Here is a 14,473-nt window from a genome sequence, read left to right as displayed (position 1 = left end):
GGATATTGTCTGTTTATTAGTACTTATAAAGCAGATATTAATGCCTTATTCTGCATGACCTTATTCTACATCCCTTAATCCGACCCAATACCTAAACTTAAACGCTACAAAAACTACCTTACTAACTATTAATAAGCAGTAAATGAGGAGTTTATTGAGGAAAAAGTCGTAGTTAATAGTGAATATGTGTTCCCCATACTAAAGTGTTACCAGATATTTTACTTAAGAAGTTTACGCACAGCGATGAGGAATTCCCCTTCTGAGAACCCCAGAAATGTAAAAAAGGTTGAAACATTGCTTAAAGAGCACAAATAACTTGAATTTACCCAGTTTGCAAAACTAAGTCTTACTCTACTGGTTGACACATTCCTGTTGTTGCATAATATATCCGTCATTCCACCCAGCCCTCCGCCTGGCGTTTCATTAAAATGGGGTGCCGCCTGGTTTAGGCATTTACTGATGGACGTGTCTCATTTCAGGGAGCATCTATTCTAGTCCTGGACTTTACAGCAAGACCATGACGCCCACCTATGACTCTCGGGACGGCAGCCCTCTGTCCCCCACCACAGCATGGTTTGGAGACAGCCCGCTGTCCGAAGGCAATCCCAGCATCCTCGCTGTCAGCCAGCCCATCACCTCACCAGACATCCTGATCAAGATGTACAAACCACAGTCCCTCCTGGACAAGGCCAAGATCAACCAGGGGTAAGTTGGGACAGATCTGACCTGCGAAGACTCATACCCCTTTTCCACCAAGGCAGTGCTGGTGCTGGTTCAGAGCCAGAGCCTAGTTTCAAATCAGTTCTTTGTCTTTCCACACCCAAAGCACCAGCTCCGAGCCAGGAAAAGTGGTTCTTAAGTAGCACCAAAACATTGCTGGGCTAGAAGCATAGACCGTAAAAAAATATGGACGACGTGACATCATCCGTTTCCGTTTGCAGTTTGAAGCTTTCAGGCGGCCTGCACGGCGCTGACATCTTGCGACTGAGTCTGCGCAGTAGAGAGCAGGAAGTAGAGCAGGAACTACAGCCGCGATATCAAAAGCCCGCCTATACTCTCGCAGATGCAGAACATTTAATTATGTTGGTGTGAAAAAAACAGTTATGGAAATGTAGAAATTAAAGCTAAAGCTCCAGTCTGCTCCCAAAAATCCCTGAAAAAGTCTGTTAGTGCCTCAGTGACAACTTCACTCAAAGAGGTCGATCTCAGCTGTCAATCATGACGTCACACCCCCCGTTTTTATAGCATCAAATAACTAACTAAAACTAAACTGATTTTAAAAATGAACACTTGAAATGAAACCATCGTGATGATAACTGCCTTCAATGACATAAACTAACTTTGGGGAAAAAATATTTGAAGGGTAATTTTATTGTTTAGTTTGCCTCGCGTCCATAAAAAAAAAAAGAGGAGCGGCAAAACTGGGACCGGTCAGCTTCAGTTTCTGAGAGGAGTGCTGCCGGCTTGGCTAGAAGTAAGAACTGCTTGCGTTAGCGGCTGGAGGCGGGGTTACCGTGATCAACAAGACGAACACAAACTTGTGACCACCATTTTTTAAATAGCAGCTAATCAAGCTAACAGCTGCTCATGTGTAATCTCCATCTATACTTATCATGGAGAGCTGCATGAATGCGTTGGATTCGCGGTGTTTTGATGCAGATGTAGGATCATGAAGCCATGAGCCATTGAGGGAAGGCTCGTTCGAGATGCATCGGTGCTGTGCAGACCGATCGCCGTATGACATCAAAGTACAGTGAGCACAAACGACTCCTTATGCTTTTGAATCGCTCACGTGGTATTTTGATATCATACAACGATCGGTCAACGGATCGGGCAAGCTTGGTGTGTGTGTTTCCCGCTACCACGCTGCACTGCAAATAATGCTTTTCTTACTTAGCATTTTCATCTCGTTTCTAGTAAAAAATATCAAAAAATTCTTACATTAAGAAACATTTACTAGACAAGTACAAATTGTCTTGTTTTGGGGAAAAATAACTCAAAATAAAGAGAGTTTTTGCTTACAATAAGCTAAATAATCTGCCAATGGGGTGAGTAAAATAATCTTAATTCAAACAGAAAACAAGATTATTATCCCAAAACAAGACAATTACGTTTGTTTGTCTAGTAAATACTTCTTGTTTTAAGAATTTTTTGATGTTTGGACTAGAAACAAGACAAAAATACTAAGTAAGAAAAGCATTTTTTGCAGTGCAGCGTTGCTGTGAAAGATGAGCCGTATACAGTGACGTAAGACCTGGCTCTGTGGTGGCACTCTAGCCTGTGGAAAGCCAAACTGCTCCTCAGTCGAACCAACTTAGCACTGACTCTAGCACTGGCTCTGAACTAGCACCCGGTTCATTCTGGTGAAAAAGGGGTATCTGTGATCCCAAAAGGGTTTAATTTGTGTTCCTCTGAATGTCTTTGTGAAGGTGGCTGGACTCCTCCAGATCACTGATGGAACAGGATGTGAAGGAGAACGAGGTTCTTCTGCTCCGGTTCAAGTATCACAGCTTCTTTGACCTCAACCCAAAGGTCAGTGCGCTTTAGCACATAATTGATGCATGAAAACTCAACATTATCATGCTTATTTCAGTGTAATGCCATTAGCATGACACTGGCTGTCTAATGGTCTACTATTAAAGTCATATAGTAAATGTGGGAAGCCATTAAAGTAAAAGCTTTTAATTAGTTATGTTTATTTATGCGCCATTACTACTATTGCTTATATTTGAACAAACCGGAAAGAAACAAAACGGAAAGACACAGGTTCCAAAATTGTACCTTTAGGGCTTGTCAGTAGCCTTAAAAGGGCATCTTTGTACCTTTCTTACTCTTAATAGGTGCATATTAGCTGAATTTCATTGGTAACGGCAGACTTTGCAACATAGTTGACTTAGGAAGCACTCCCATTTGTTTGAGCTGCCCCACCTCTCAACTTCTGACTCCACCAATGACATGCAGAAAATCATCCGATCCCGGTCTCTGGCCGGTCGATCGGTGCATCTCTATCCAAAAAGTCCATAAGGAGATTGTAAAATAAATCCATATGAATTGAGTGCTTTAATCCACTCTAATAAAAGGTGCTAATATGCACCTTTTAGGAGTAAAAAAGTACAAAGATGTCCTTTTAAGGCTACTGCCCCTTTTTCGTACATGAGATAGAAGCATGTTTTTACAGGAAAAAAAGATACTTTGCTGCACTGCAAAAAATGCTTTTCTTACTAATTATCTTGTTTCTAGTCAAAATATCTAAAAATTCTTGCATTATTATTATGGTCTTGTTTTGGGGGAAAAAATACTCAAAATTAAGAGAGTTTTTGCTTAAAATAAGCTAAATAATCTGCCAATGGGGTAAGAAATATAATCTTGTTTTCTGTTTGAATTAAGATTATTTTTCTTATTTTAAGCAAAAACTCTCTTAATTTTGAGTTTTTTCCCAAATCAAGGCAATAACTTTTGCTTGTCTAGTAAATACTTCTTGTTTTAAGAATTTTTTGATGTCTGGACTAGAAACAAAACAAAAATACTAAGAAAGAAAAGCATTTTTTGCAGTGTGTGTGTTTTATTTTTCTATTCTTCTATTCTTCTATTTTTCTTCTTTCTTTTTTCTTTTTTAAATGTTTGAACATTATTGTATTTGTTTTATTCTAATGTTCGAAAAAAAAATCAATTTCAAGTCTTCATAAGAGATGCTCACTTTACATGATGAACAGATTTAATGTGGGTTTTTATTCTGGCATGTCATAAGGTGTTGTGTTTTTAACGCTCTCCTGACCCCTGCAGTATGATGCCATCAGGGTGAACCAGCTGTACGAGCAGGCCAAGTGGGCCATCTTACTGGAGGAAATCGAATGCACCGAGGAAGAGATGATGATGTTCGCCGCCCTGCAGGTATGTGCAGATCGGGCCGCATTTTTCTGTCTGAGCCTGGCCCGTGTCCGACGGTTAAAATCTAATTTTTCCCCCTCATACTAATTGCACACTTACGTTTGTTTGTGAGGAAAGCCCGCTTTTATTAAAGGGGGATGAAACACTCAGTTTCAGGAAAATCTCATGTCAATCTTAAGTACCTATAGAGTAGTATTGCATCCTTCATATCTCCGAAAAGTCTTTAGTTTTATTATATTTATAAAAGAAATATGGGCTGTACCGAGTCTTTCCGGAAAAAAACGAGCGCCTGGAGGCGTATCGTGTGGGCGGAGCTAAAGAATGACGAGCGCGAACAAAGCGGTGACGTCCTCAAGCGTGGAGAAACCCATGGCTATCGATCTCAGCTAATACAGATATGATCCAGAATCATTCGGAGGCTGAAATAAATTGAACAGGAGAAACAGCAACAGCAGGACGTCCGTCTCTGTGGTATGTACTGTATTTAGTGGCCTGTCAACATTTGTGTGTGTTTACTCGCAGTTTATGAGGACATGATTCGGTTTATGGACTATTGTATGCGACTAAACCTAAGCAGTAGCAAGCGAAACGGTTTTGCACGTCAGACTAGTGTAACGTTATACAGAGAACAGCAATGGAGTCCGTTAGCGCATTTGAATGACGAAGCACGCGATCGTGTCGTTTACTGATGTTTACTCACGCGACGATAGCCGACAGCACAGACATTTGAAGCAGTTTTACTCACCGGCTGCTTCCAAAGCAGGACCGAACCTTTATCGCTGGGACCGCTCCGTCAAAAACACACTTCTTTGGTAGGATTTGGTGAAGTCCTGACAGCAGTGAACGGTGGAGATCCACTTTTGCGATGCGACTGAAGCGATGTTGTGAAGCTTCCCGTCATTTCTGCGTTCAGATCGGTTCAAATGCAGCGCTGCCTTCCCAGAATGCTGTGCTGAAAGCGTTGAAGTCGCTCGACGTCACCCATAGGAATAAAGTGGAGCGCGGCGCGGAGTGTTTATGGGCGTGCATTTCCTCTCTCTCCCTCTAGTCACGCGCGCACACCCTACCGGGAGAAGAGCCCGTACGGCCCATACAAGGACCTTCCGCTCTATTTAACGTCAAGTAGACCCATACTCGAAAAAAACTCTCCGAAACTTGTGAGAAACCGGAAGGAGTATTTTTAACACAGAAATACTCTATCAAACATCCAACATTAGTTTTTGAAACTTTGTCTATGTTTAGGATGGGAATCCAAGTCTTTAACAGTGTAAAAAGCTCAATATGCATGAAACAGCATTTCACCCCCCCCCCCCCCCCCCCTTTAAGCAAAAACTCTCTTAAAAATTATTTTGTATTTTGAGTAATTTTTTTCCCCAAAACAAGACAATTGCTTATGCTTATCTAGTAAATGTTTCTTAATGTAAGAATTTTTAGATATTTAGACTAGAAAAAAGACAAAAATACTAAGGAAGAAAAGTGTTTACCGATGAGCACAACGGTGTGCACACGGGGCAACAAAGCACACGTTACACAGGGCCCAATCAAATAGCCAATTGAAATTAAACAAAAAAAGGTCTATCAAAAATGGCCCAAGCCATAACACAAATGCAGCTTATTGAAATGAAAGTCACTCTTACCCTTTTTCTCAAACTGTATGGCTACTAAACTGCAACATGGGATCTATTTACATAATCTATCCATCAAAGTTTAGGCTAATCGAGGTTTTATGCAGGAAAAGGATTGCTTCAACTGTGGATGGCTTCAAGGCTGTCCTCTTCTGCTTGATTATCTATATTATCTCGATTACTGCTATAATATGCACACACGTGTTGCGCGTTGTTGTCAGCGCGACATAAACAAATTTCCGCACACAGGAAGACGGATGTTAGGGTAATATTTTAAATGTATTTTAATCACAAAAACAAACCATTGCATCAAGTTAAACAGGCCCACTGGCTACTTACATAGTAAGCCGTTTTAAATGTAAAAGTTTCAGTGCCTTATCGCGTTGACATGACCGAGCCCGACCCGAACCCGAACGTCATTTTCTAAATATCTGTGCGATTTCTAAGTATCTATCCTCTAATGTGCACGTCAGAGTAATGGTCAGATAATTAATGTGAACTGTTAGGATCGCTGCGTAAGCCCGCAGTCTTCACTCAGGTCCTCTCGCCCTGTTAAAGAATTAGATGGGCTCTGTGCCTGGCTGCGTAGCATCTGCAGTGTGCAAACGTTTGGCCGCCACATTTATTCAGTGCTGCGTTTGTTTTCACTGGCCCTTTGGCCAACGATGACCCTGCTATTTCAGACCCTCATAAATGTTGAGTGACAACACCTCAGGACGCCTCCCTGTCTTCACATCGAGTAAATATAGAGTGGGCGTCTGTTACGCGGTGATGGGACATGGAAGACCACCCAGAGTCTCCAGCGGCCTGATGGACTAAAGAGGTTTGGGTTTCTCCAGCAGGGATTTCTGGAGATGTATCAGTGGTGTCGACTTGCTCTGTTTACGTACTGCGAGTTTAAATTAGTCAGGTCTGTCCCTCTCCATCAGTCCGCATACTGCAAAAAAGCCCTTCTTATTCAGTATTTTTTTTTCTTGTTTCCAGTCCAAATGTCTAGACATTCTTAAATCAAGATTAATTTACTAGATCAGTAAAACGACATAAGATATTTTTGCTCGACAAAATCTAATTGAAGTGATTTTAAAGGTTTACTTCACTGCTTTTTCATATTAAACTATGTTATTCCCTTAACTAAAACGAGTTGACTCATCCCTCTCTCGTCTCAGTGTGTGCTCTTAATCTCTCTGACGTGCGGTGATGATCTGATAGCATTTAGCTTAGCCCACTAAGCCCAGTTAATTCACTATGGTACCAAACAGAGATCAAGTTAGAAGCCACCAAACACCTCCACGCTTCCTCTATTTAAATACAGTTACACAAATAGATGAACAATCAAGTATGGTGACATAAAATAAAACGTGGTGCTTTTCTAAGCGGATCCGGCTGAAAAATCCTCCCTCATGTTAGGGAGGATTTTTCATCCGGGACTTTTTACTGCGCTGAGTCGAAGTACTCTCAGAAGTGCTATTCCGCCATACATTATAGTTCTCCTTTTTAATCTGCTTATAAAAGTGCCACGTTTTATTTTATGTCATCATACTTGATCGTTCATCTATTGGTGTAACTGTATTTAAATAGGGGAAACGTGGAGGTGTTTGGTCGCTTCTAACTTGATCTCTGTTTGGTTCCATAGTGAATGAACTGGGCTTAGTGGGCTAAGCTAAATGCTATCAGATCGTCACCGCACGTCAGAGAGATTAAGAGCACACACTGAGACGAGAGAGGGATGTATCAACTCATCTTAGTTAAGAGAATAACATAGTTTAATATGAAGCGGCCAAGTATCCCTTTAAGTTAAATGATCTTCCAATGGGGTGAGAAAAATAATCTTATTTCAGATAAAAGATTTCAATCAGAAATAAGATTATTTTTCTCACCCCATTGGCAGATCATTTAGCTTGTTTTTAGCAAAAACTCTCTTCATTTAGATTTTATTTTCAACAAAACAAGGAAAAATATCTTATGTCATTTTACTTATCTAGTAAATGCATTTTGATTTAAGATTTTTTTTGATATTTGGACTGGAAGCAAAAAATAAAAACTAAGTAAGAAGAGTATTTTTTGTTGTGCACCACGTTGTGTCAGTGGATATGAGATTGCTTTGCCTCTGATCCGTGTCTCTGGGTAGAAGAGCTCGTCAACATCAAACATCAGCAGGTCTAAGTTTAGCCAACATTACAGCGCTTCTGTTAACTGGTGAGAGAAATCGGCATGCCATTCACTTACTAACCACTCTTATCCGGGCAGAGAAATTTTGACATGAAAATGCCTCCCAGCCTCCGTTGTGAAAGTGGAGCTGTCACCAGCAAACGTCTGCACGTATCAGTGAAATGTGCTTCTGTAGTCCAGCTGTTACTGAAGCACTATGGGGATCGTTTGACAGCTCATTTTAATTAGAAGAATGAAGTCACAGGCTTTAAACTCATACAGAAAATAGTCGCTTCACCTTTAAAAAATGTTGTTTGTTCATCTCGGGTCAAAGGAGGGTTATTATCATTAACTGACACTATTAAAACATTTCTGTTAATTGAAATAAAGCTAAAATAACATAAATATTAGTTATAATGTATTAGTTCACTTCATAGTTAAGTCATAAACTTAAACAGAAATTAGAAATGTTGGCATTAAACTGAAATAAGTTGAAGCAATAAAATGATTCACTGGAAATAAACTATAATAAAACTTAAATAGCATTATTTAAAAAATTCAAAATTTAACTAAAATTTGATATGAAAACTATATATATATATATATATATATATATATATATATATATATATATATATATATATATATATATATATATATATATATATATATATATATATGCATAACAAACCTAAATGGTAACACTTTAGTATGGGGAACACATATTCACTATTAACTATGACTTTTGCCTCAATAAACTCCTCATTTACTGCTTATTAATAGTTAGCATAAATGGTTTTGATTTGTAATAAGTAAAATAAGTACACTTATTTTGATTTGTGTTTTTCTTTGCAGTACCACATCAACAAGCTGTCCATCATGTCTTCAGACAATCACATGAACAACAGTGAGAAGGAGGTTGATGAGGTTGACGCAGCGCTCTCAGATCTGGAGATCACCCTCGAGGGAGGAAAGACGTCCAACACGCTGGTACTGAAGCAGTCATAGAAGTGTGCTATATATATATTGAATGAATAAATTTAGGCTTAAATTAAAACTACATAGTCTTCAGTATACAACATTTATTAAAAGCTACTGTATTAAAGGTCTTTTTTATTAACAGTATTTTAGAGGTGAACTGTCCATTTAAGGACAAGAGGTTCACTATTATGCTGCTGCTGTCAATTGAAGACCAGCTCGCATCTCATATATAGACGCATGCAATTTTACTTTCACTTTAGACATAACCGACTGCGTTAATAAGTCAACCTTGTGTGTGTTTGACAGTGCAGTAAGACTGTCCAGTAATCACGTGTGTTTGACAGACGTTTAGTTTGCGCGCTCAATGCAAAACAGTGCATGCATCGAACAGTCCGTGCCTTGCCAGTTAAGTGCAATGTCGAATGAAATACAAAGGGTATCGTCCATATCGGACCATTTCGCGTGCACTCGAATGAAATGTTTAACCGGCAAGGCTTTAAAACACGGCTAACACCCCTAACTTTAGTGCATATGATTGGATATTTGCTCATATCAGCGCGTAGACTCACAGGCACACTCAATCAGAGCCGAAATAAACTGAGAGGAATATTTCAAACGGAGGGAAATGGAAATAATTCAATGCAATTCACCAGCGCGGATTGAACCGTGAATGCCGTACCGAACGGTTCAATATTATATTGAGTATTGTGCCATCCCTAATATATATATATATATTCTGTGATGGTTGTTTTAACGATGTGTGATCTGACATGATCAAGTATGTCCCTCACAAAAACACACCAGGGATGGGACGGTATGAAAATTTGGTAACACTATAGTACTGGGAACACATATTCACTATTAACTATGACTTTTTCCTTAATAAACTCCTCATTTACTGCTTATTAATAGTTAGTAAGGTAGTTTTTGTAGCGTTTAAGTTTAGGTATTGGGCAGGATTAAGGGATGATAGGAATAAGCTCATGCAGAATAAGGCATTAATATCTGCTTTTAAGTACTAATAAACAGCCAATATCATAGTAATATGCATGATAATAAACAACTAGTTAAGAGTTAATAACTGGACCTTAAAATAAAGTGTTATGTCAAAAAAATGTCATATCACGATTATAGTGACCAAAATGATCAATGGTTTTGTTCAAATGAGATAAGTGTTCAAAAAGAACTGATGCACACGCTGAAAACATGTCAACAAAACGTTTCAATGTTTGAAAATCAACAAACAAGCTGCTCTATGCGGTTTTTAAAGTAAGATTTCATTCTGTGGGATTTCCTTGCTTCTAATGGCCGTCGTCAATAGCAATGCATTATAACTGCTTAAGTTTCCCCCACGGTTTGTTTTGTTTTTGTGAAAGCCAAAATACATTTCAGATTTGGTCCTTTAAGACGGCTTTAAAATCTCCTGAGCACTGACACTGCTTTCTGCCATTTCTTCTTGTTCAAAAAGACAACATTAAGCCAGCACCGGACTGATGCTAAGTTTTCAAAATTGTGATGATAAAACGGTTTTAATGATAATTAAATTTGAAAACGATAATAACGAACCGTCTGTGTATTTTATCGTGAAACCGGGACTCTTCCCATCCGTAGTGCACACACACACTGATGTAGTCTAGTAGGTTATAGTGCGTTTGTGCATTTATAATGCAGGCTTTCACTGCGTGATTTAGTCTGGTAAAATGCATGTATAATGCCCTCAACATTCAAGATAAGGGGCAAAAATACCTCTGTATGTCTTTTTATATTTAAATAATTTTATATATTTGAATTTTTTTCTCCAAATATCAGCACCATTACAAATGTAATACTGATTTTATATAAGTTTAATAAACAAGTGGTTAATATTAGGTGACTTGCATTTTAGACACAATATTGTCTGTTTCTGCTGTATTTTGCCAACTTTTTTGCATCTCTGAGCAACACACGGCAGTGTTTCATCACTGAATTAACAAATCGGTTGAGTGAATGATTCAATGACTCACTCACACAAGATTCGTTCCTGAATGAATCAGCCGTTTTGAATGAATCAATGGCATTAACAGTGACTTGCTGCCACCTAATGGCGGTTTTAATTTCACAATTAAATTATCTTTTTTTTTTTTTTATTATAATAATTTAAAAATATCGAAATCCAACATTTTAGCATTGTCATCACAACACACCCACCTCATTAATCAGGAATAATTATGCAGAAAAATAGTGTCATGATGCCGACGCATGTTTCGTCATCTAAAAGTCGAGCACACAAGCCTACTGTATATTTCTGACCACCTTTTTTTGTTAAATAAATGCGGAATATAATACAAACTACCTATCACATTAAAAAGCCTTATAATGAGACAAGGTTATATATCACATAAAACATTAATTACGGGTAAAGACTGCACAAATGAAATGATAATGTTTGCATTGCTTTCATGCACTTACTTTACTTTCCAATAGTCTTCAATTAGTAGGTCAAATCAGAGTCGATTATTCAGAAATAACTGGCCTTTGGCCATATTAAATGTCATGTCCTCCGTCTTTGAATGTAGTGATTGGAAAGTGTTTTATTGCCGATATTTCATAACAGACTTTCCACAGCAAAAATGTTTTCAATAAAATTAAAATGGCCTATTTGATTATTTTTCTGGCAGTAATTTATGCAGCATGCAGCTGTTCTGTGGTTTGTGATTATATAGATCTATAAAGTTTTGATATTGTTACTCCAACAACGTAATTTATAACTTTATTAATGCTCTTTGTTTTCTCAGGGTGACATCACATCCATTCCTGAACTGGCTGACTATGTAAAAGTCTTCAAGTGAGTTGAAAATGTTAGGATTTATTGTTTTTGGTCTCATATGCCTTTATTAGTGTAACACAAATAATAAAATGAGGCCTGTTGCCATATTTAGCGTTCAGGGCCCTATTTAAATGATCTAAGCTCACGGCACGATGGGAAAAATGGTCGGCACTCCAGACACATGGTCCAAAAGGATCGTCCCTCGTCTCTTAATTAGTCACAGGTGTGTTTTGGGTGTAACGTGCTATAAACCAATCAGAGTCTCATCTCCCATTCCCTTTAAAAGCCAGTTGTGCTCGCACCATGGCGGATTTGCTATTTACATGGAGGAAAGACTGAACACTTCTCCAGAGAGGAATCCTTTTATTTTTTAATATTTAAAAATGTGTGTGTGCTGCTGTGTATGTAATAAGCAGAGTGTATTATGCGCATTATGCAAACACCCGCCCTTTAAATAATACAAAAAATACTGCACTGTTGACTTTAGAGCAGGTTTGTGTTGGTCAATGGCACAGTCGTTTCAGTTCCTCAAAATAGCAACACGCCATGAATGCGCCTGAACACACCTGGTTTTCAGACCAGGCCATGGGCAAACAGATGGCACGAGTACATTTGCTATTTAAACAACGTGGAGCTGGATGTAAAAAAATGATAACGGCGTCGGGCCGAAACTGTGCTGTGTGTATGATAGGGCCCATAGACTGTCTATATATTAGTCTGTTCAAAATGTAAATGGTGTCATTTCCACAACTCTTGGCAACAAAATAAATTACAGTGTAATTGTTTGAGTCGTCCAAATGGGCCCGATGTTACATAATATTGCCTCAAACAATGTTGTGAGTTGATCGACCGTTACACGTAGTCTAAAGCCCTATTCCGACAGGATTAGTTTAACATGGGGAGGTGGGGGTAAAGTTGTTTTACCTGAGGACGTCTGTAATATTAATGGCCAATTCGCACAGGATAAGACATCTCAGTAAAACTAGCAGAAGTGGGAGGAGTAACTCGCTTTACGCACCACAGTAACCTCCTTGTCATCATGTGCGTATGGCGTTGCTGTTATCACGTGAGCAAACTAAACATGCGCCAGAATGAACTCCTATATATATATATATACCGGTATTATAAAACTGTTAGGTCCAGTCTAATGATTCTGATTGGATTGTGTTGGTAATAAACACTTTTTTCCTAGAGCTAAAATAAGTGTTGTGCCTCTAATAAGTGCTTTTGATCTTCTTTTTGCTTTAAATGATACGTGGAAAATACTGGACGTTTGCCACAGAGTTGTCCCACCACCTACAACGCAACCGAATGCTTCAAACGCCTCCATGTTTTTTAAAATTGTACCATACATTTTTACAGCGGGTCTATTCGAATGGGATTAGTATTACCCGAGGTCATTTTTCCTGACCTTTCTACAGAAGGTAAAAGTCTCGGTAATCTTTACTGACATTGTCCGTGATGATTATTATGAGATGGCACATTCAGGCGGGACTAAAATCACAGAGAACCTCTGGTAATGATTACTTTACCCCCGTCTCCCCATGTTAAACTAATCCAGTCTGAATAGGGCTGAAGAGAACTTTCCTGTAATGCCCTGTAATAATCTCTCATAGAAGTCATTCCCTTTGATTTTGGGTAACTTTTGCTTATACCTCAGACCAAAGAAACTCACTCTGAAAGGATACAAGCAGTACTGGTGCACGTTCAAGGACATCACGATCTCCTGCTACAAGAGCCGCGAGGAGGCTCATGGCACGCCGGCGCACCAGATGAACCTGAGAGGTGAGCGCTCGCGCCGGACACATGATGCCGGTTTACCACACATGTACTGTTTCTCATCCGCTGTTTCTCTGTAGGCTGTGAAGTCACACCAGATGTGAACATCTCCGGTCAGAAATTCAACATCAAGTTGCTAATTCCTGTAGCAGATGGTATGATTGAGATCTGGCTGCGGTGTGATACTGTGAGTGAGATGTGTTTCCTATTGAGTGCCACACATTATTATACAGTACATCACCTCACATCTTCACTTGTCTTTAAAAAGAAAGTTACATGTTGCTTTTACTTAGTACTTCAAGCAATTATACAAAATGTGACCTGACCCCAACACCACTAAGCAGGGTTATTATATTTAAATGCATATAAAAAGCTTGAACATATTTTATTTCAGCTAGTTGTATAAAGGCTGGGATACCATACATGACTCTTGCTCAGATTTTTGCCCCGATTTGTAGTCTGGACGAATCGGCAGTAGTTGCCGAAAGTCTGCGGCAGTCTGCAGATTTTTGGTCAGTTAAGGGGATAGATAGTTCACCCAAAAATGAGCCTGTGATGTTTATCTGCTGACCCCCAGTGCATCCAACATGTAGGCGTGTTTGATTCTTCAGTCGAACACAAATGCAGATTTTTAAATCCAACTGTTGCCGTGTGTAGGTCATAAAATGGTGTGAATGGGTAACAAGTCTATGAGAGGAAAAAAAAACATGCTTAGACAACATGAACAAAGAGTCCTGTGGCTCATGACGACACAGTGATGTCTTAAGACTCAAAACGATCAGTTTGTGTGAGAAATCGAGCCGTATTTATATCATTTTTTACCTCAAATAGAACGCTATATCCAACAGCCTGGAACGCGCTTCACTTCCGCTAAGGTCAGTTCACACGATCTGGTGTAGTTTACACCAACGGTAGAAGTGAATCTCGTACACGACACCAGATCCTGTATATTGACCTTACCGGAAGTGAAGCGCCGTTCCAGGCTGTTGGATAAAGCGTTGTATTTGAGGTGAAAAATTTTATAAATACGGCTCGATTTCTCACACAAACTTTGAGTTTTGTGTCTTAAGATATCAATGTGTCGTCACGAGCCACAGGGCTCTTTGTGCATGTTGTCTAAGCGTGTTTTTATTTTTATTTTTTGGCTCTCATAGAATTGTTACCCATTCACATGATTATATGACCTACATATAATGGAGGTCATCGAGGTTGGAGTTAAGGTTGAAGGTTGGAGTTAAAAATCTTC

The 14,473-nt window shown here is 39.0% G+C and overlaps 1 protein-coding gene across 4 annotated transcripts in view; it reads left to right on the top strand.

The window, feature by feature from the left end:
• Positions 1–14,473, top strand: part of fermt2 (FERM domain containing kindlin 2) — a 110,345-nt gene that overhangs the window by 78,378 nt on the left and 17,494 nt on the right. For all 4 annotated transcript variants that reach the window (XM_067456226.1, XM_067456229.1, XM_067456228.1 and 1 more), the window contains 7 exons: positions 480–705; positions 2,430–2,532; positions 3,784–3,891; positions 8,517–8,651; positions 11,417–11,466; positions 13,109–13,233; positions 13,308–13,414. In XM_067456226.1, the coding sequence (XP_067312327.1) occupies positions 480–705; positions 2,430–2,532; positions 3,784–3,891; positions 8,517–8,651; positions 11,417–11,466; positions 13,109–13,233; positions 13,308–13,414 (854 nt within the window). The remainder of the gene's footprint in view (positions 1–479; positions 706–2,429; positions 2,533–3,783; positions 3,892–8,516; positions 8,652–11,416; positions 11,467–13,108; positions 13,234–13,307; positions 13,415–14,473) is intronic.

The sequence above is a fragment of the Pseudorasbora parva genome, chromosome 10 (genome assembly GCF_024679245.1).
Source record: "Pseudorasbora parva isolate DD20220531a chromosome 10, ASM2467924v1, whole genome shotgun sequence".
Taxonomy (NCBI): Eukaryota; Metazoa; Chordata; class Actinopteri; order Cypriniformes; family Gobionidae; genus Pseudorasbora; species Pseudorasbora parva.
Note: the sequence above shows the minus strand (reverse complement) of the source record. Positions and strands in the feature narration are given on the sequence as shown.